This window comes from Phallusia mammillata, chromosome 3 (assembly GCF_965637545.1).
Source record: "Phallusia mammillata chromosome 3, kaPhaMamm4.hap1.1, whole genome shotgun sequence".
In the NCBI taxonomy this organism is placed as follows: Eukaryota; Metazoa; Chordata; class Ascidiacea; order Phlebobranchia; family Ascidiidae; genus Phallusia; species Phallusia mammillata.
This window is the reverse complement of record NC_137254.1, coordinates 18,815,609-18,838,397: the sequence shown is the minus strand read 5'-3', so window position 1 is coordinate 18,838,397 and position 22,789 is coordinate 18,815,609. Positions and strand designations below refer to the sequence as shown.

At 35.4% G+C, this 22,789-nt stretch overlaps 1 protein-coding gene and 1 long non-coding RNA gene across 2 annotated transcripts; both read left to right on the top strand.

The window, feature by feature from the left end:
• Positions 1 to 1,339: 1,339 nt before the first annotated feature.
• Positions 1,340 to 3,099, top strand: LOC145219180 (uncharacterized). The gene is made up of 3 exons (XR_013857877.1): positions 1,340 to 1,670; positions 2,437 to 2,547; positions 2,630 to 3,099. It is a non-coding gene; the product is annotated as an uncharacterized LOC145219180 (long non-coding RNA).
• A 4,586-nt stretch (positions 3,100 to 7,685) lies between these two features.
• On the top strand, positions 7,686 to 22,380 carry LOC145220289 (tyrosine-protein kinase RYK-like). The gene is made up of 15 exons (XM_080087543.1): positions 7,686 to 7,851; positions 9,959 to 10,131; positions 10,193 to 10,252; positions 10,660 to 10,843; positions 12,186 to 12,260; positions 12,619 to 12,760; positions 13,142 to 13,233; positions 14,127 to 14,223; positions 14,332 to 14,435; positions 15,037 to 15,183; positions 16,171 to 16,295; positions 17,486 to 17,556; positions 17,629 to 17,788; positions 21,812 to 21,948; positions 22,072 to 22,380. Exons 1-15 carry the CDS (start codon positions 7,743 to 7,745, stop codon positions 22,181 to 22,183), a joined length of 1,788 nt encoding a protein of 595 aa, XP_079943669.1. The 5' UTR covers positions 7,686 to 7,742; the 3' UTR covers positions 22,184 to 22,380.
• Positions 22,381 to 22,789: the final 409 nt, after the last annotated feature.

Sequence of the window (22,789 nt, the reverse complement as noted above, 5' to 3'; positions counted from 1 at the left end):
AAAACAATGTGTTTTTAACATTTTTTTCCGTGATATAAAATCGATGTTAATTAAAAATACCCATTGTTGCGACGACATCAAAAACAGCACGCCTCCTAAAGTGTCAGACACACGCCATGTACTCTTATGCCCATCTTTATGATGACGTAATTACTTAAAACGTTTAACAGCCAAAAAATCGCTGATCAAGTCCTAACTAAATAGTCGGAAAAAACTATTTGTCTGCAATATCGATTTTGTGTCCGACTGATTTTTAACATGTCATGCCCTGCTGTTTTGTGTTGTATAAAACACATAATAAATGGAGGATGACCGATACAAACAGTAACGGGTCAAGTGACTGGATGGCCAATGTTTAGATATCACTGATCCCGTCGCGCAATTATTACTTCCGTAATTATTTCGTTTATGCAAACTTTTCAGTGCAAGGGCGGCATTCAAAAGTTCTTAATCTTATGGGGCCGCATAGTATTTTACCAACGGCCGCTAATTGCTCGCTTGTTTTTGTTTCAAAATAACTGGTGTAAAGAATTTGGTTTATATCATATATATACCAGCCACCTGAAATTCTCAGACTAATAATTTCTGACTTGGTGCATAAGTTTAGCTAAACGAAGCTAACTGTTTATGACGTCATAATCTGTATTGTGACGATTGCGGTGCCTGTTTTTTCGCATTGTTTGCACACAATAAGCGAATAAAAAGCCTGACGCATAGTTTCTAGGCTGGTAATCTTATTTCCAGTCTCACGAAATCTGTTCAGCATATTAAAAATCAAAATATTTGGAAAAATAGTTTTAGTTACGTCACGGCTGCCATTGCATGTATGTCAACCGTGCAAAGTGGACTGTATTTGAAAACGTGACTTGCTTTTACTTTTATCGAACGAAGAAATTGTGTCAAGTGACGATTTGCATAATAACGTGGCAGAAACAACAGGCTAAAGGACGTAAAAAGTATCTGTGTTTAGTTCCCAAGTATGGTGCGGGTACAGATACTGCACATGGTATAGGTATCGGAAAGTCGCACCCTCGGTATTTTTTATTATTTTTAAAAACTCTACGCCTGTGCTTATAATACTATCCAGCGTTGCTCGGTAACTTTCTATTTAAAATTTACTAACGTTTGGCGGGCCGCATGAACTCCTTTGCCGGGCCGTAGTTTGCCCACCCCTGGTTTATGCATAAATTTCAAAGCGTGGCAAATAAAATATTGAATTGAAATGTTTGCAATCATATGTTATAGTATACTTTAAATATGTGTGGCAGTTAGGCAACCGGTCGAAACGTTTGTTTTGTTTATCCAACGGCATTTGTGTTACAGTCTTATAGTGAAGAAATGAGTATATAGACGTTTGTTTATTTATGTATCAGTCTGATACAAACCATCTAAAATGAAAGGAGCCATACTCGTTTGATGTACGATACCATTGAAAAATCCAGAAAAAGTAGGGGCCGCAGACACAATAAATCAAACCTTAGTGCCGTTTCACCAACTTGATGTTGCGCAGATTTTGGGCGCGCAAGGTTTTAAATTACATGATCTTACATTGAACGAATTCTTAAGTTAGTATTCTTTACGGTTGCCTTGTTTTAGCACCATGCGGGCCATTGTATGCTGGATATTGCTTTTCTGCATTTTTGCGGATCAAAGTTTCATTTACCAAACTGGTGAGTTCAGATTTTCTGTGCAGAGTAATGTTTGATATCAAGCTCGCAACCATTTTAATGCAAAAGGCATAGAGCGAACAATAGTAATAATAATCGTTTGTTCAATTTAATGCAGATTTTACAATCGTGAGGTAGGCTATAGCCTGCGTAAGGTATCAAACGATAGATATGCATGTGTAAAATACGGCTTGTGGGCTTTAGAGCGCGTATACCTTAAACAGCTCAAAATGAGTTGGAAATATATAACGCCTTAACATTTGTTGACCACCAAAAGTTCCATTCGCTTTAAAAGTATCGAATAGCAAGGTATAGGAGCCACATTAAAGTTGCTCTCCTTTTTATTGAGATGTAGACCACGTCTATTTTTCACATTGTACTTTGTTGCAATTAATTAAAGGTTAAAAATTTGACCCAATCCCGGAAGCATACCCTAAATGTGATACTCAGGGAAAAACTGAGCCAATTTAATTTTACTCAACGATATATCCACATGACAGAAGACCTTCGAAAGTCAGCAAATTAATAATTTAAATGATGACAATAAAATAGAAGTGCAAAAATTAAGGCAATTCTCCTTCGGGATTATTGTGATAGAAAAACCCCCTTTTGTGATAGAAAATTGTTGTCGATAATATAAGTTTCGGTGGCAATATCAACGACAAATACACGGCATAAAAATATTGGGCTTATTTATAATAATTGTCTGTTCATTGTATTTCTAAACTCATCACAAATCAATCAATACTGAAATATGCTTATTTTTAAGTTGCCAAACGTCGATATTCTCTGCCATCCCTGCGAAGGTATTGCATTGCAACAAAGAGATGTGGATCATTTTGTGGTAATGTGGCAGCGTGTGCACATTTTCGCTACAAAAGTAAGGAACTGGGTAGAATTAATTAGCTTACTTTAACAGTTGTGGTAATTACTCAGTAAATCTGTTTTTTTTGTGTGTGCAGGACTTTGCCTTGCGTGTCGAATCGTCTGCAACTGCTTCAAGAAGACCCAAAGATTGTTTGATTGAAAGCGTTTCATAAACAACGCAAAGGGTTTTTGCGACTTGTATAAATATTCATAGCTTGCAACTTTTCCTCTGTAGTTAGCCTTTAAAAAGCAATCCGTCCTTTTTTGCGGGTTTTTGAGTTTTTTTATTGTTTTACAATATGATGTTTTTTATGTCTTTAATGATTGCTGCTTGGGTACTGTGGTTATTGCGTAGGTCAATTAAATAAACGTGGGACTATAAATTTTAGATGATGGGTCAAATAAACATTCTTTATTACACCCCAGTAAAAGTTGTAGTTGATGACAAGGTTTCAAACCCTTTTTGTATTTTACCAGAGGAGAAAACTGCATAAAGCTCTAAATCTTTTAATTTTCTAAAAATCTGGGTTGTATTGTCGTAATACATAGTCGCTTATGCGTGCTAATAATAAAAGCTTCATATATTACTATAAACTTGTATGTTTTTTTTGTTTAAGGAAGGTGCAGCGTGTCTGTTTGCATAAGCATAGCATATATTGCACAGGCGCAACTGCTTTACAAACGTGATAGCAATATGCGTAGTCTACTATAAATCCATTTTTCGAGAACATAAATATAATTTTCTAAATCATGTAGATTTTTTTGTCCTCCTTCAACTTAACTCAAATCTTAACTCAATTCAACTTAACTCAACCAATGGCAACTTTAACTAAAAAACATAGAAGCCCTATAGTCTAGGTAGGGCACAGGCCTAATTAGGACTCAGAGATGGGTTAAATATTGGACTGTTTGTTTACGCTCGGGGATTTACTGATTGACGCACATGCAAAATTGTAACAAAAAATATCAATACACAACAAACCCTTGCCCGTTTTACTTCATTAGATTTCCTACTGATTGGGTAAAGTAAACTACAATGTAGCTGCTACAGAGAGAATGTTTTGAAGTTTTGTTTGCTGAAAGGCGTTTTACTACCATAAGGAGTCATAATCTCGTCTACCACCCGGCCCAACATGCCGATGAACGTACTTTAATTGACTACGTTTTTGATTTAGAAATGTTATTTTAAGCGCTACGTTCGTTGTGTTCCGACTTCCGATGCACTTGGTAGAGCTACTAACACTGAGCTTCACCTTTGGCTCGACCTGGGAACTTCTGGTAGGTGGCGCAAAAGAGCATAGGCGTTTATGGTGCTGTTATAGCAATTTGGGTTTCCGGTAAGAATAATTGCTGAGTCAGCACCATAAACGCCTATGCTCTTTTGCGCCACCTACCAGAAGTTCCCAGGTCGGGCCAAAGGTGAAGCTCAGTGTTAGTAGCTCTACCGATGCACTTGACCAAAGTCTATCTATCAAACACAAGTTGTCGCACGAGAATTCATGGAGCGTGAAATGGGGCGACTTTGCACGCTTTTAACAACGCAAAGGATAGGCCGATAGGGTTTTTGATGTTTTTTTCAATAACCTGGCTTAACGACTAAATATTTTTTATTTCTAAATTGCCTTGCTGACAAGAAAATTTATGCGTGACGTGAAAATGACGTCATTGGTTGCTAGGCAACGCACAAAGTTTGCAGGAAAGCAGTTTTATTGGAACTAGTTTAGCGAAAAAAAAATTCTGCATCGTTTGCTAGCAAATTTGTGAATAAAGTGTAGTAAATATAAATGATCCCGACCGTTTTTAGTAATAAAAAATGTTGACTGTACAGATATTTGAAAAACTTAGTAATATAAGTGTTAACCAAAGCAGTTTGTTTATCAAAGTTATACTTTTTAAAGTCTTTATTTAGGTTACCGGTATACTTATTTTTTTGCTACTGGAAAAAGTGCAAACCTACAGAAATTTGCAATACATCTAACAGTTCTATGATAAGAATAAAGTGTGCATATATATAAACTTGCAACTTAAAATAGTAAAAAAAAGTGGTTTGGTGGCCAGGTAAGTGCACCAATATAATGAAGAAACTGGTGGATGGGTGGGCTTTTAAAAGAACAAGCCGTTGATTTCAAAGTATCCTTACTGAAGAAGAATTATCTAGTGTCCCATCGCACCAAACCTGTGTAAGAAGTTGCTGTTTGGCATGGCTCCTGGCTTGCAATACCAACAGGCATATAGACTCAGAAAAAGTAAAACATAAATGCCAATGTTTTATTTTGCAACAATTTTGATTAAAACAGACACAAATAATGACATAAAATAGTAATGCATAACAAGATGGAAAGACAAATAACATTCATTGATTTAAATGTAATTTTGTGACATTTAGAAGGCTGACACAGGATCTATTGGACTTCATGTAACTACTGTGTTTGAGTTTATGAAGCTTCAAAAAAACATGTCATACTGTGCAGTGTGTCTCTTAAGTTTTGAATTTTTTGATTTTATGGAATCACCAATTTTGAAAATTGCTAATAATTCTTGCATGTTATTTTATGCCCTTAATGAAATCATTTGGATTTTTTGTGATATCCTCACATAACATCTATTGTGGGAAGTATCAGCTGAAACTGAAATAAATGAAAAAAGTGCCACTTTGGATGCAAAATTTCCCACGAGACTTTTTGTGCTGTACAGGTGAATAGATTCAAGAAGATTTAACAATTTTGTTGATATTGGTTGTTTTATGCATCAATGTTAGTTGTATTTGTTTATATTGCATTTTATCTTGTGGTTGTGTTGCATATGACAGTACACATATTCAACATGGTATATAGACCTTAATTAATGCAATAAATATTTTTATCACTAAAAAGTGTCAAATATCTTTCAAAAAAATTAAAAACAGAGGGAAAGATTGTGCAACACCAAAAGCTTTCAAAATTCAGTATGTGCTAAAAGCGTCAAAATGCAGTAAATAAACGATGACGTCACTATTACGTCATGACTTTTCTGACCTTGGAGGACCATGGTCAAACTATTTATTCCAATTTTAGATGAATATACATCACAACCTTTTTATCTTTCGGGACTTAAGTAGGCTACATGTATATCTACTGGAAAATTTACCCGCTAAAACAGGGGTTCTTAAACTGTTTCGGTCGCGCCCCACTTTACACTAATTATTTATTCTCACGCCCCCCCCTAAAAAACGTTAGCACTAATGATGCTTGTCTTGTTTTTCGGAAACAACATACATGGTAGGTCCGCTTTAAGCTACTGTCAAGTTAGTTCCGAACGTTGGAAAAAGTCACTTCAACACTGATAAGTTGCAAAAAAGTAGGCTTTTGCGAACACAGAGACACGTTGCCAGTATTCTTTTAAACTACGCATATGTTGCCCAGAAATTGTTGATTCACTCAAAGTCAGGGCAATCTCTAATGCGAAATTGCGAACAAATAAAGAATGTACAGCCGACTATATAGTACAGGGGTCACCAAACTACGGCCCGCGAGGTCATTTCATCCGGCTCCAATTTTTGGTTTGCCAAATCGTATTGATAACTTTGTTACTGTCAAAACCTAATCTACTCCTTACGAAAGTTTACTGTTACGACATGTAAAATAAATATTACCGATCTCAAAGGATTGCAACGCCCAGGATTGATCCAAACCCAGTTTATTACGTCACAGACAAAACAAAAAGTGTTAATTGTGCGCAAACAATTGCCTTATTGTGTCACTTATGACGTAATATACAAGCATTCCTTGTAAGATGAGAATAATTATACAATTTAACAGATTTTAAATGGGGTTTCAAAAAGACCATATCTTGGCGCCCATATAAAAAATCGCCTGATGGGCTAAGTTTGAGAAGACGGCACTAGGGCATGTAAACTATGCGGCGGCCCGCAGTGGGAAAAATTTGGTTAATACAACTGGACATCCATTTCAGAGTATTGAAGCGTTTATACTTTAAACAATAAGTTCGAAATCAGCGCCGACATAATTCCAATGCATTAATTTACAATTGTTTGCAAGTGAAAACTTTGCTGCCAGATTGTGCTGCGCCCCCCTTGCGAACCCTTCACGCCCCCCAGTTTAAGAACCCCTGCGCTAAAACCTAATTTAAACTCTATTTCATGTTCATCAGTTCCATTTAAACATTATAAGTTGAGCGTAGTTATATTTTTATTCAAAATTTTGCAGAAATTGCAAAATCAAACACCGCAAAAGTATCCAAATTAATCATTTTATAAATCGGCCCCATAAGGCGCAATGCAAAATTCGCGCTAATTTCGCCCCATTTTCATCCCCACAACTTGTGTTTTCTATGGATTTTGCACTTGACTGATTTCATTATTGTGCTAAACTTATAGGAGAGCTAGGGGAAACTGTTCGAAACATTTCTAAATCAAATTTATAGGAGATACTTAGTACCTAGGGGAATTGTTCGAAATTTTGTGCATTTCTAAAAGAAAGAAAAAAAATTACTTCGGAAAAAGAAAAACGGAAAACGAGTGAAATTTGCGTGCTACTGATAAAAGCTAAGCTTCATATATTCTTTCCTCAAGTTGTAATTGTATGTTTATCTTTCAAGGAATGTGTAGCGTGTCTAACTTCTGTTTGCATCAGCTTATATTGGACAGGCACAATTTTTGCATAAAATACTGATAGGGATGCTTCCTTTTTTTTAAGCAAACCAAAAAAACAAAACAAAATTACTTGTTTTGTGATGTTTCGAAAAACAGTAAAGCAGAATGATGGGAAAAGTATCTTCATTTATTTTTTATGATGATTTGACTGGCACAAATCATTTTGAAACAGATTTAATGCCTGAATCGCTGAATGTTTCAAAAAATATCAAAAGCGGAAAAGAAGGAAAATATTTGTTTTTTCTGTTTCAATTCACACAAACCATTTTATACGGGTCACGTCTAAAACTGCGGGCCCACTATATCCATTGCTTGTCGCGTCTCTTGCACATAAAAACTTCGCGGGCCCACTATATCCATTGCTTGGCCTGTCTCTTGCAAGTGCAAACTGGGAGCCCGCAGTTTTTTTAATTGCATGAGGCGGGCCAAGTGATCCAAGTGGGCCCGCAGATTTAGACGTGACCATTTTATACTGGTTTGGGTTTATAGAATATTGATCCTTTTGTTTTTCTGTTTCAGTAAACACTTTAAGTTCAGTTTGGTGTTATAACACTACTATGATATATTGGTACAGCTGCATTTTGTGCTTACTTTGTTTCCATCTTGAATTGGGATCAGCAAGCATTAATTTTTACCTGCCTCAAACAGAAGTATACAAACTTTTTGGTAGGTACATGTGTGTTGGTAATGTAATAAATGTAGCCAATAGTTGAATAGAATTAAGAACGCCATATGCAGACTAAACGAAGTAATTTAATTACTGTACAAATATACAATGGATGGATTGTTGAAACAACTTCTGTCTGCACTAAGATGTTTTCTACAGGCTTTATGGCATTTTATGTTTTTAAGTTCAATAAAATATTTTGGAATTTTTTCAAATGAATTGTGGCACGCTAATAATTGTTATCATACAGTTTTGTTTTAAAAATTATTTAATATTCTGCAGCTGCTATGGCATCAAAAAATTAATAAAAGTGGTCATTATGGGTCCCCTTCCCTGAAGGGGACACATATTGTTTTTGTCCGTATTTTTTTTTTCTGTCTAACGCTGGTTTGTAACGCTCGTTTGGTCAAGAAATAGTGCTTCAAATTTATTCAAATTTGGACATATTACAGATATTAATCCAAAGTTGGTCCATCTGAAGTTTGACCCCAAATTACCCAGCGGTTCACCCACAGGCCCCCGAAACGTAAAATTTTTAACGCTGGTTTGTAACGCTCGTTTAGTGCAGAAAGCGTGCTTCAAATTTATTGAAATTTGGACATATGTTAGATATTAATCCAAACTTGGTCCACCAGAAGTTTGACCCTAAATTACCCAGCGGTTCACCCACAGGCCCCCGAAACGTAAAATTTTTAACGCTGGTTTGTAACGCTCGTTTAGTAAAGAAAGAGTGCTTCAAATTTATTCAAATTTGGACATATGTTAGATATTAATCTGAACTTGGTCCACCTGAAGTTTGACCCCGAATGACCCAGCGACACACCCACAGGCCCCCGAAACGTAAATGTGTCTAACGCTCGTTTGGTCAAGAAAGACACTGTAGGCAGAAGTCCCAAGAGAGTACGTTTACGAATAATAGGGCAGAGCGGGAGGGCTCAGCTTGACGTCAGACAGACGTTTTACGAGACGTTGTTTCGGTGATTAGAAATCAGCTGTTTTGCACAGCAATGCTATGTCGTTTTATTAAGTTATCACTCACATTTTCAGTTTTGGCAAAGGTTTCACACATATGACGCGATTTAAACCTAATAAGCGTGCTTCGGTTTCGTATAATGTCAAGCAAAACTTTGTTAAACAAACTAAATATGAAAAAATAAACTTGACTGTTTTGCAAGATAAAAGTTTTTTAAATGCTTGTTGTCAGGTTGGCCGCTGCATGACCACGGGTTACTTAAGGTCAATTAGTAGGTATTACTAACACAGTTCAGAACTTTCTTTCGCCATAACGTAGCGTTTTTTTTTTTTGAATCAAATACTCAAGGCATGTATAAATTAGGTCAAACGGTGTTGTTGAACACCAAGGACGGCGTGCTATTGAAAACGGTGTCAAAAGGTCAAACAGTCGTTTGGCGTGTGCACCCTAAAGGTTACTACAGGTCAATGGTACTCGTTTTGCGAAACAAAGTTAAATGAAAAACTCGTTTTGCGAAATAAAGTTAAATGAAAAGTTATGTATACACTTGCAGCAAATCGCTTTTTAATTGTCTGTAACACAACTGTTACAGCTTTCTAGAAAAAATTGTGTTTAAAACCCGACCTTGGACGACAATATCTGGGTCAAAGCAAGAGATTAAATTGAAAGTATTTGTTTCGTTCTTTTTTAATGTTTTTGTAATTATACGACAATAATAGTGCAAAAAAATACAACAAAATTTTTCATTGTTGGGTTAATGCTTTCTAAAAATTTGTTCTTAAGAATTTAAAAATCACCGCAACATTTGTTTACCGTAAATCCGCACAAACACGCGTGGACCCATTAGTTTTTGTTTACAAAAACAATCATATGTGTAGATCAAATGATGTGTATAGTAAATTGGTAAATATCGCATAGAATATATAAAATGGAAGTATATCAGAAAGCCACCATTCTAGTTTTAGCTTCATTGCTTACATTGCCAAAAATGGGTAATGAGTTGGTGTGATGACTTTAGCTTACTCATAAATGTTTGTACAACATAAATATTGTTTAACAAAAACATAAACAGCATAGACATAACACAGAACCTCAAACAAATAAGTTTATTAAATGCATTTAAAAAACTGTAGGTGTTGAAGATGCCCAGCTGTTTTATGTCAATGATGGACGTGTGAGCAAAAATGCGGCAAAGTTTGTTGCTCATGTTCAGCCAGAACATCAAAATCTTACTTTCTACTGGCAAGCAAGAAATTCTGCAGAATACACTAGGGTATTTTATGACATTAAATGGGATGAAACACAGGTAGACTTTAATTTGTGCTGACAAGCAAGAGAGTACTAATGCTGTATTTGCTTGATTGCAGAACTTTTCTCAAGAATACTGCTCAAGTGGTGAACAATGTGAAATTATTTATAAACCGAAGGTAATGTTGTACAACGTGTTGCTTGTGGACCTGACAATTTTTTTATGCAAACATGAAATGGCTATTTTTTATAATGCAAACATGAAATATAAAACTTTTTGCTGGACTTTCACCTTCTAAAACTGGTCTGAAATGGTATTTAAAAGCATACAATTATTTCAATATAAGTCAGAAGTTTAACAGACTTTTGTGTGCAAACAATGAAACATTAAGATGTCATTTTTATGTGGCCAGACTATATTTTTTGGTTTGCCATATCATATTTAAGCTGTAACATTTTAAACTTAAAATACTCTTTAAGAAAGTGTTCCTTTAAAAACATGATTAATTTTACATAGTCTCATAGGATTACTTCCAATGCACAAGAAGAATATTTCTCAAAAATAATTTCTTTCTATTTATTAAAGTTATCGATTCCTAAAAGTGGACCCGTTCCTATAAGCAATCAACCATTTTCATTGTCACTTCGTTGCACCGGTGATTTTGATGGCAATGTGACCATTGTCATTGATTTTGTGTTTCGCTACACAATTGATGATGCTCCTCAAACACTCAATTTGCAAATTCATCGACTTAAAAAGTGCCGAAAAGGTTTGATGCTTTTTATTTAAATGATTTCTTTGTTTGATTTTTTGTATTTATGGGTCCCCTTCCCTGAAGGGGACACATCTTGATTTCACTCTGTTTTTTTCTTTTTTTTTCTGTTTTTTCTTTTTTCTGCCGAAGTTTGTCCATGCACTTTTGGCATGAAATCTTTGGTGGATTTGGATGAAACTTTCACAGATGGTAGATATAGTTATGTAGATGTGCCATCTGCTTCGTTTAACTTAATAACCCCAGTATTTACCCCGCTAGACCCCAAAGTGTAAAACGTTTTTGTATGTTAGTGCGCACCACAAACGAAAGATTTCTGTAGTGTAATAGTATAATAAAGGCACCAGTACATATCATACTTATGTTTGTGCATTACTTGGTGGACGTTTCTGCACATGCCAGTCAGAGGGGTATTAACAGCCTTATGACGTCAGATGTGTTAACGAATGTTGCTAATGACACCCCTAGTGGTCAGAATTTTAAACATTGTTCGATTTGGATAAAATTTTACATGACTGTCGATTAGTTCATTGTGGTTTCATATTTTATACTTTTGGGTGTTAAAACCCATCAGTTACCCCTCTAACCCCCTAAAATGGGTGAGTTTTTTAAACGGTGTCAGAATTAAGTGACATTTGGACAGCTTGTGAGATTTGTCATTTATAGGTGTCAATTGTTGTGTTCACCCCGTTAGCCCCCCAAATTGAATGAAATTTGGACAGTTTGTTTATTTTGCTATAATAAGCTGACGGTAGTTATGTTTCACTCTGTGACCCCAATATTTACCCTACTAGTCCCCTAAAATGGGTAAATTTGTGAAACAATGCAGGAATTGGATGAAATTTGGACAGTTTGTTCTTTTGCCACAATTAGCTGTTGATTATTTTGTTTCACCTTGTAGCCCCCTAAAATGGGTGAACTTTTAAACAATGTCAGAACTATATATGGAAGTTAGACAGTTTTGAGTACATTATTCATTGATGTGTTTTACCCTGTAAGACTCGCCTTTACCCCATTAACCCCCAAAATGGGTGTAATTTGTAAACATTTGCCGAATTAAATGTGACTTGTGTAGTTTCTATCTCACACAGCATGATTATTTCTGCAGACTTTTTTTCGTCCTGTTTAAACTCATAGCACCAAAATTTATCATAGTTATTTCAAAAAATGCACTATTTACAACTTTGCATGTGTGGGGGACCCATGAGGATCTGCTTGCAGAAACAACTAAAGGTATAAAATACAGTGGCTGATATGGGACCCATTACGAAATAGGTCATAGTATATGTGCAATGGCAATATGTGCTAAGCCACCCTTCTAGTTTACTTTTTTGTTTAGATCAAAAAAGATTCATGCATTCTCCTTCACCACCAACCACACCTCTAGAAGAAAATGTCGCTAAAACTCCTTCAGGTAACTTGAAACAAAAGCTTTTCTGAAATTGTTTATACATTAACTTTTGATGTTTTTTGTACAGCCTTGTTTTGAATTGTTTTCAGCCATTTTATACCCAATGTTAACAAATTAAATGTACTTAGGAATCTTTGTTTAATGTTTTATTATATATCTTTGATTTAATTTGTTGTAAAGGCTATGTTCTAACTCCAACTTTTCAGGCACCAAAAATTGTTTTTGTAATAGCTTAGACTTCCTCTAACACACACCTTCGGTTTTTACCTAAATGTCATTGTTTTTTTAGCATATCTACTTTGTTTTTGGTGTGTTTTGTTTGGCTTGTTTGTATACCAAACATATATTTGTTTTTTTACAGATTCAACTTTTCATCCTGACTCCGAACAGAGCACATTGTCATTTTACATTTTTATCGCAGTATTTTCGTCATTAATACTGTTAATTGTGGTGGCAGTTGCCGTGTGGAATTGCCAAACAAGCAAGTTTAATACTGGTGCCAGGTATGTATGTTAAAATTTTATGGGCTACAAAATACATAATTATTGTATTGCTACTGTATAATCTTTGATTTTGATAACTTGCTTAAACCATTCAACCTGCTATGCCCAACCCATGGGGCATTACAAGTGATGTACAGTTGTTCATTAAATACACACAAAAATTGTCATGCTAATAGAAAAGGTGAAAAAAACTTCTTTCAGTATAAATCCTTATCTTAAAACTCCTATTGGTGTTGGGAAAATGTTCGTTGATCCTAAACTCTTTATAAAAAACATATTTGCGGAAAACAGTCCAACAAAGCAATCAAACTGATCTCGCATTAAGAGAACATAATGACTTCTTTTTATGTCCCAAATTATAACTATTTTTTATTGCAATAGGAATGACAATGCAAAATCATTACATGTCAATTCCCCTCAGTTGGTGCAGTTTCTTAGGCCAGATTTACCAAACAATGCCCAGAAACCACAAGGTAAATCTCTTGCATTTTTTGTTCACATACATTTACAAAATCTTGTATTTTATTAACCAAAAATATTTGATTTTACTCGAATTGTTTTTTTCTTTTTTTTTTCTTTTTTTTTCTTCCCTAAGTTTGTCCGACTCGTTTTTCTATCAAATGTTCATTGTTGATAACCCTAGTATTTACCCCGCTAGCCCCCTAAAATGGGTATTTTTCCCCCGAAGTTTGTCCGACTCGTTTTTCCATCAAATGTTTGATGGATTTGGCTGAAATTTACACAGATGGTAGATATAGTCATGTAGATGTGCATCCCACTTTGTTTTTGTTGACAACCCCAGTATTTACCCCGCTCGCCCCCTAAAATGGGTCTTTTTACCCAAAGTTTGTCTGACTCGTTTTTCCATCAAATGTTTGATGGATTTGGCTGAAATTTACACAGATGGTAGATATATTCATGTAGATGTGCATCCCACTTTGTTTTTGTTGATAACCCCAGTATTTAGCCCACTAGCCCCCTAAAATGGAGTTTTTAAACAGTGTCAGAATTGGCTGAAATTTGGATTTCTTGTATGGTATGCCATTTATAGGTGTCGATTGTTGTGTTCAACCCTGTAGTCCTAACATTTACCCCACAAGCCCCTAAAGTGTAAAACGTATTTGTATGTTACTGGGCACCACAAACGAAAGATTTCTTTGGAGCAATAGTGTTACAAGGGCAACCAGTTGTATGTTGCTCGTTGGTGGGTTGTTTGGTGGTCGTTTTTGCGCCATGGCAGTTAGGGGCTTGTTAACAGCCCTATGACGTCAGAAACATTAACGGTTGTTGCTCAAAACACCTCTAGTGGTCGAAATTTTAAACATTAGTTGGCTATAAGTTTTATTGATTTTTTTTATCTTTGCAGCACAATCAAGCATTATGCATTTTACGCCCTTTATAAATGATCTTGGTGCAGACATTGGAGAAATTCAAAGCAAACTTTCTGACATTGCCATACCCAGGTATATACGACTAAATTTAAACCCTTCTTTCTTACAAAAACATTTCATCACAAAACACAAAAATATTGCCTTTAAAATGAAATTTCAATAAATGTTAAATTGGTACAGGGATGCTGTTAATATTGAAGAACTCATATTAAAAGGAACATTTGCTCGAATATACAAAGGAACTCTTGAAGATGGCTCACAAGTTATGATTAAAACTGTTTCAGGTACTGTTAATAAAAATATTTAGCATGAAAAGTTGCAAAAAGAATCATTATTTTATTACAGTGGTTTCTTAACTGTGATAAATGTACCACCATCCACCAATGGGATTTTCTTTTTGTATGTGCCTTTACTGTAACATTACAATGGTATTATACAAATGGCATAGAAAAACATTTGTCTCCTGTAAAAACACACTAATTTTTTATGCCAGTTTCGTTTATAAATAGGTTTATTTTCCAAGAATCATTAAATTAATATAATGGAATATATAAATATGTGTGCAAATACATCTTGCCTAACCAGCATCTTCAGATCACACAAAACCACAGCATAAAACATTTCTAAATGTTGAACAAAACTTAAAAGTAATATTCTGAATGAAATGGTTAATGTTAGTAATGGTATTGAACCAAAACATAATATTTGGAGTTTTTGCAAAACATTCTGTGGTATGTAATTAGCCTAAAAAGACCTGTTTGAGCTTCTAAACTTGTGTGCTTTGAAACAAATAAATAGTTGCCTATTTTTTTGCCTATTAATGCAAACATTTTTATTGGTCTTTTTAAATTGGTCCTAATACTTAGTTTGCATTTTTATTTGCAGACGCAGCCACTGAAAAACAACAAAGGTTGCTTCTTCTTGAGGGATCAATGTTGAAAGGAATCCACCACAAATATTTGTTGTCTATTAAAAGTGTGGTGCTAGATGATGCAACGTTACCACCTCTAGTTATTTTCCCATTTGCATCAGGTGTGTTTAACAATTAAAACTTTTTGCACTGTGAACCCCACTGTTGGGGAAACTTAAGTTAAGGTCATGACTAAGGCGATTATTTTTTGACTTGTCAAAAAAAGTCAAAAATTTGTCAAAATTTTTAGAATAGGTCAAAACTTGTCAAAATTGTTTACAAAGTCAAATTTTTTATGAACTTAAAATTGTTTACAAACTGCATTGTCGTGGTGTTGTACAGGTTGCACTGTCAGTGAACTTTTCATTTTACACCTTGTAGCCTACTTTATACTGTTGTAATTGACCCATTGCCTACTTATTGTGAATCATAAACCATCAAGTGAGTGTTCAATAATTAGGTTGATATGGCGTTATGCTCAACACACCGCAAAACATGCATAATTTTGGTAGGTCCGAAGTCATTTTACGGCAGCTGCAGGTTAGGTGCAGCTCTTGCTTCGATTTTCGCTTATAATTTTTGTTGTGTCTTAGCAGCAGTTTTTTGGAAGTAATTTTTAATTAGCTCATTTCCTTTTTTCAGAATAGGCTAGGTTTATGTTCAGATTTTTGCCCTTCTGTTAGACTTTTGCACATTCTTTCGCTCTAGTTAGATTAGCCTACAGCCATATTTTAACTTTTTGTACAATAATGCGTAATTTAATTACTTGAATTCTTCATAGGTCAAAATTTTGTCAAATAAAAGTTTTTTAAAGTCAAAATTTTCAATTTGTAGGTCAAATTTTTTCATTTTTTACGTCAAAAAATAATGGCCCTAGTCATGACCCAAACTGACTGAATTCAATCTGTCTACTTTACTGTTATTGGCTGGTGCAAAGTGCTGTAAACAGTGTAATGCATAAGCATGCTAAATTGGCAAAGAAAATTAAATTGACTTTGACTGGAGTTGCTGCTTATTAGATGCAAATAGCTTTGCGATTTAGTGTAAATGCCATTTTTTAGTTTCAATTGAAACCCCTAAATGGCCTAACTAAAGATTTGTTTGTGCAGGTGGAAACTTGAAGCATTACTTGCAAAAAGTGAAAATGACCCATGCATCTGGATATTATTTTCCTTCTGTTCACACAAGTTTTGAACAAGCATCAACACAAGATTTGGTGGAGATTGCTATTCAAGTTAGTACCTTCCAGTGATAGTAGTGTTTGTTTTAACAAACAAGCAACGCAATTCAATATTATTATGCACGAACATTGTGCAAAAATGATTTAAAAACTGGGAATTGTTAAAAACGTTTTTTACTTATTGGAACCATATTTTAAGCAACTTAATGGCCCAAAGACTCTTGCACTATTATAGATTACAGGGCAGGGCATCAATACAGGTTTTAATTAGGTTGAAATGGCTACTGTGACCTTACTGATTGTGTCTTAACAATACAATAACCTTTTTTTTCTTCCAACTAACAGTGGTAACCAAAACAAGTTCGTATCTTCGTTTTTGACATCTTCGTGTACTTAAGCTTTAAAACAGTGGTTCCCAAACTTTTTGGCAAGAACCAAATACTTTGAAAAACTATTTTGTGGTTTCTTGCAACCCATGGATATGCTTAATTCCTATTTTAGTTGTATTTATAACAGAAAAGCTTTCTGAAAATTAAGTTTTAATGGAAATTACTGCGCCATTTTTGGTCAAAATATAAAACACATTCCTTTCTTTTTTTCTTTCGGCAAAACAATTTCATTTAATCTGAACTTTAAAAGATTTGATGCATTATCGGCCAGGCAACGCTCAACAGTGATCTAACAAATAATGTATAATGTCACAAATAAAGTTAATCATTATACGTTAGAAGAAATTTGTTGTCAAATTATTATTACGCAAGAGTTTCATCCACAAACTCTAACAATGTAGTATCATTTGTTTTAAATATTATTGACAAATATTATGTGATGTGATAACTACCGACAATAATTGCTGTGTGTTGCAACCTTCTTTTCCCCTAATTGTAAAGACCACAAAGCAATATTCGTTTGTTAAGACTGAAATACCGTAAAATACCGTAAAATACCGTCATAAACTATGTCAGACTGGAACGAAATGAAAATATCGGTCCAAACGAAATAAATAGTTTGCACATAACGAATAACGTTATTTCGTATCGTTCCGTTCCGGTATGAAACACTGTTAAAAAGTACATGATATTGTCCCAAATTAGGCGACCCAACAGAGTTTTTAGGCGGCCCAAAATTGGGTCGCGACCCGTTGTTTGTGAAACACTGCTGTAAAAGACGCTTAACTCGGCGCCCATGGCTAAGATGCGGTGTTTTACAAAAATCTTTTTTAAAATGACATTATGTTTTTGTAGATCGCATGCGGTATGACACACTTGTCAAAACGTGGCTTAGTGCATAAAGATTTGGCCACAAGAAACTGTGTGTAAGTACCACATGAATTTCTGCCAACTCAGCATTTTTTAATCGCGTTTACCATTCTTCTATTTCAAATTAGCATTGACAACGACATGAAGGTCAAAATTACTGACAACGCTTTATCCAGAGATGCTTTTCCTGCTGATTATTGTTGTCTTGGCAACAACGAGAACAGACCCATACGGTGGTTAGCACTGGAAAGTCTGGTCCATGAAGTTTATTCGTCAGCTAGTGATGTGGTATGTCTGTATGTTTGATTCTAGTTTTACTTTTATATTATAGTGGCTTGACTTATGTTCTTTCCATAAAAACCATGAAAATTATCTATACGTTTTTATGGGTCCCCTTCCCTGAAGGAGGATTTTTTTTCGGTCTAACGCGGATTTGTTCCCACGTTTTGGTCAAGAAAAAATGGTTCAAACTTTTTTAAATTTACACACATTATAGATATTGGTCTAAAGATGGTCCATGTGAATTTTGACCCCGTTTGATCCCTCGGTTCACCCACAGCCCCCCAAAACGTGAAATTTTTAAAACGGCTATACTTGATAAAGTACTTCATTTAGGAGTTATATTAGGCTTTATTATGGGTCCCCTTCCCTGAAGGGGACACATATTGTTTTTGTCCGTATTTTTTTTTCTTTTTTCTGTCTAACGCTGGTTTGTTAAACGCATTTGGTCAAGAAAGAGTGCTTTAAATTTATTCAAATTTGGACAGATGTTAGTTATTAATCTAAATTTGATCCTCCTAAAGTTTGACCCCGAATTACCCAGCGGTTCACCCACAGGCCCCCAAAATGCAAAAATTTTAAAACATGTTTTGTTATATGCGTTTGGTCAAGAAAGAGTGCTTCAAATTTGTTTAAATTTTGTCAGATGTTAGTTATTAACCAAAATTTGATCCTCCTGAAGTTTGACCCTAATTGACCCAGGGGTTCACCCACAGGCCCCCGAAACGTAAAATTTTGCACGCTGGTTTGTAACGCTCGTTTGGTAAAGGAAGAGTGCTTCAAATTTATTCAAATTTGGACATATGTTAGTTATTAATCCAAACTTGATCCTCCAGAAGTTTGACCCCGAATTACCCAGCGGTTCACCCACAGGTCCCCGAAACGTAAATGTGTCTAACGCTCGTTTGGTCAAGAAAGACACTGTAGGCAGAAGTCCCAAGAGACTCACTGGTTTACGATAGCAGGAGGGCTCAGCTTGACGTCGGACAGACGTTTTACGAGACGTCGTTTTGGTGAACAGAAATCAGCTGTTTTGCACAGCAATGCTATTTCGTTTTATTAAGTTGTCACTCACATTTTCAGTTTTGGCAAAGGTTTCACACCTATGACGTGATTTAAACCTAATAAGCGTGCTTCGGTTTCGTATATGTCAAGCAAAACTTGTTAATCAAAATAAAGTTGAAAAAATAAACTTGACATTTTTGCAAGATAAATGTTTTTTTTAAATGCTCGTTGTCAGGTCGGCCGCCGCATGACCATGGGTTACTTAAGGTCAACTAGTAGGTATTACTAACACCGTTCAGAACTTTCTTTCGTCATAACGTAGCGTTTTTTTTTGCAATACATTTAGGAATCAACACTCAAGGCATGTATAAATTAGGTTAAACGGTGTTGTTGAACAGTAAGGACGGCGTGCTATTGAAAACGGTGTCAATAGGTGAAACAGTCGTTTGGCGTGTGCACCCTGAGAGGTTACTACAGGTCAATGGTACTCGTTTTGCGAAACAAAGTTAAATGAAAAACAATTTGTTATGTGTACACTTGTAGCAAATTGCTTTTTAATTTAAAGTGTCTGTAACACAACTGTTACAGCTTTCTGGAAAAAATTGTGTTTAAAACCTGACCTTGGACGACAATATCTGGGTCAAAGCAAGAGATTAAATTAAAGTATTTGTTTCGTTCTTTTTTAATGTTTTTGTAATTATATGACAATAATAGTGCAAAAGGAATACGAACAAAAATTTTTTATTGTTGGGTTAATGCTTTCTAAAAATTTGTCCTTAAAAATCTAAAAGTCACCGCAACATTTGTTTACCGTAAATCCGCACAAACACGCGTGTGGGGACCCATTAGTTTTTGTTTACAAAAACAATCATATGTGTAGATCAAATGATGTGTATAGTAAATTGGTAAATATCGTATAGAATATATAAAAAGGAAGTATATCAGAAAGCCACCCTTCTAGTTGTTTGGTGCAAAATAAGGTATTTCAAACAATTTTGTACCTTAAAAAAAGATTTACCCATTTTCACCCCTTAAACCCCAAAATATTCGTTTCTGTCTAACACTGGTTTGTTAAATGCGTTTGGTCAAGAAAGAGTGCTTTAAATTTATTCAAATTCGCACAGATGTCAGTTATTGTTCCGAATTTGATCCTCCTGAAGTTTGACCCAACACGACCCAGTGGTTCACCCACAGGCCCCCAAAACAAAAAATTAAAAATGGCTGTACTGGGTTTCATGCAGTTTTGAAAAATTGTGTTTAAAAACTGACCTTAAACGACAATATCACGGTCAAAGCATGAAATTAAATTGAAAAGATTTTTCCTGTTCTTATTTACTGTTTTTTGTAATTATATGACAATAATGATGCAAAAAGAATACGGACAAAATTTTTTGGGTTAAGGCTAAAGTCGGTTAAGTTTGTCCTTAAGAATCTAAAAATAACCAGGATGTTTGTTTACCATAAATCCGCACAAACGCGCGTGTGGGGACCCATTCGATTTCGCTTGCAAAAACAATCATATGTGTAGATCAAAAAATCACATGTAGACCAAATCGCATATGCATATGTGTGGGGACCCATTAGATCAGGGGTGGGCAAACTTTTCAGTGCAAGGGCCGCATTCAAAGGTTTTTAATCTTATCGGGCCGCATAGTATTTCACCAACGGACGCCAATTGCTTACTTGTTTTTTTGTTTTGAAATAACTTGTGTAAAGAATTTGGTTTATATCACATATATATATCATTTTAAGTCGCCTGAAATGCCCAGATTAATAATTTCTAACTTGGTGCATTAGTTTAGCTGAACGGAGCTAACTGTTTATGACGTCATAAACTGTAATGTGACGATTGCGGTGCCTGTTCTTTCGCATTGTTTGCACACAATAAGCGGATAAAAAGCCTGGCGTATATGGTCACTATAGGCTGGTAATCTTTTTTTCCAGTCTCACGAAAGCTGTTTTTAGCTGTTTGAAAATCAAAATATTAGGCAAAATAGTTTTAGTTACGTCACGGCCGCCAGTACATGTATTTTAACATACATGGCCACGACCGCACAAACTTGTCTCCGCGGCCGCATGTCGCCTTACGGCCGCACGTTGTGTACCCCTGATTTAGCCCAAAATATTAACATAGTATATTTTCAGCTATGTGCAAATACGTTTGTCACTTTAATGATTGTACACACATTGGTTGAAACGCTACAACTGTAATTGTTTTAAAAAATAAACAAGCATTTGTTTCAACATAGGCTACACCACGTTTTTTTGTTAATAAATTCCTTGCGCTAACATTAAACAATGCGAGCCGCTTTTAATAGCCGTGTTTAATGTTCGTTTGCAAAGAACTGCAACGACCTAAACTTGATCCAAAGTGACCAAAGTTTTGGCGTCAACATTGCAAAGTGGGATGTATTTGAAAACGTAAACCGCTTTTACTTTATCGAACAAAGAAATTGTGTCAAGTGACGATTTGCATAATAACGTGGCAGAAACAACCGGCTAAAGCACGTAAAAAGTATCTGCGTTTAGGCAAGTCCCATCCCCGGTATTTTTAAAACTCTACGCCTGTGCTTATAATTCTATTCAGCGTTGCTTGGTCACTTTCTCTTCAAAGTTTGCGAACATTTGGCGGGCCGCGGGCCGTAGTTTGCCCACCCCTGCATTAGATTATGCTTGCAAAAACAATTATGTTATAAAGTGCCAGAAAAAAGATAGGGACCCAATGAAATGTGGGTGACAAATATATATCCATTATAAATATAGTAAATGATATGTGTGAAACATCGTTAAATATGATGTAGTATTTATAAACTGGCAATATATAGGAAAACCACTATTCTAGTTTTAAATTGTACGCTAGGCCCGTTGAAGGCGTTGTACCAAATTAAGCCAGTCTACCATACATTCGAATATGGCAAGGCATAAAGTCTAAAATCTTGTCTGCGGTGGAAATCACACCCACGGCCTGAGGTACTTTATGCATGGCGTGAAAATACTAATTGAACGAATGTTACATGAAAATTGCAGTGGTCCTTTGGAGTATTACTGTGGGAATTACAATCGTTAGCAGCAACACCATATATGGATATTGATGACTTTGAAATGGCTGATAATCTACGTGACGGTTATCGTCTTATTCAACCAATCAACTGCCCAGATCACCTGTAAGTTAAAAAAGCAAATAGCTAACATAATAAGTATTAAACAAATTAATGTTTCAAAATAAAACTGCATTATTAAGTTTTTTTTTCGCCAAGCAAACTATTACTCAAAGCAATTTGTTTCAGATACAGCATAATGGCGGGATGTTGGCATTATTCACCGGATCGGCGCCCAACATTTTCAGTTTTACTGCAGATGTTGAACGAGTTTAATGCAGAACTTGGTGACTACGTGTAACAGTTTATATCTTGTCTTTTTCACTATCGGTGCCTTTTTTATTTTTACCTTGCTTTTTTTACCAGTATTTTTCCTCTTTTATATATTATTGCGATGTTTTGTACATTTGTTGATGCAATTGTTTTGATACCTACTGCCCTAACTAAAGTATTGGATGCTGGTCCAAACTGCAGTCAAATACAGAATACGCGCAATTGGTTGGTTGTGAATATAGTTACGAACAAGACAAAACAACAGGCCTCATTTTTTAACGTTTGTTAAACGACGTACAAGGCTCTTGTAACTTTTTTAGGTTTGTTGACCGGGATGTCGAATAGGCGTTTTGCACAATTGCACGTTACTGCAACAGTTTTTTAAGTTGCGTTGCACAGGCTTAAATTTGCGCGCATAACTTTTTATATATTGCCCCAAAGAGACCTCTTGGACATGCCAAAGTTAGGGGCTAAAGGGCATAAGTATACATAAAACACCAGTAGTCCAACCCATTCTACGTGTTTTTTGTAGACTTTGGAAAAGGATGAATAGGCCACGTGGTTTTAAACGTTTGCGTTTACCAACAACGGGTTTTTCGATTTTTTAAGGTGGAAATTGAACATTTTGTTGTCA

Excerpts from the sequence above, each read along its gene's own strand:
- LOC145220289 (XM_080087543.1), top strand. The coding sequence starts at position 7,743 with ATGATATATTGGTACAGCTGCATTTTGTGCTTACTTTGTTTCCATCTT. Across the intron at positions 7,852-9,958 it reads AGAAGTATACAAACTTTTTG|GTGTTGAAGATGCCCAGCTG; the intron begins GTAGGTACATGT and ends AAAAAACTGTAG. Across the intron at positions 15,184-16,170 it reads TATTTTCCCATTTGCATCAG|GTGGAAACTTGAAGCATTAC; the intron begins GTGTGTTTAACA and ends TTGTTTGTGCAG.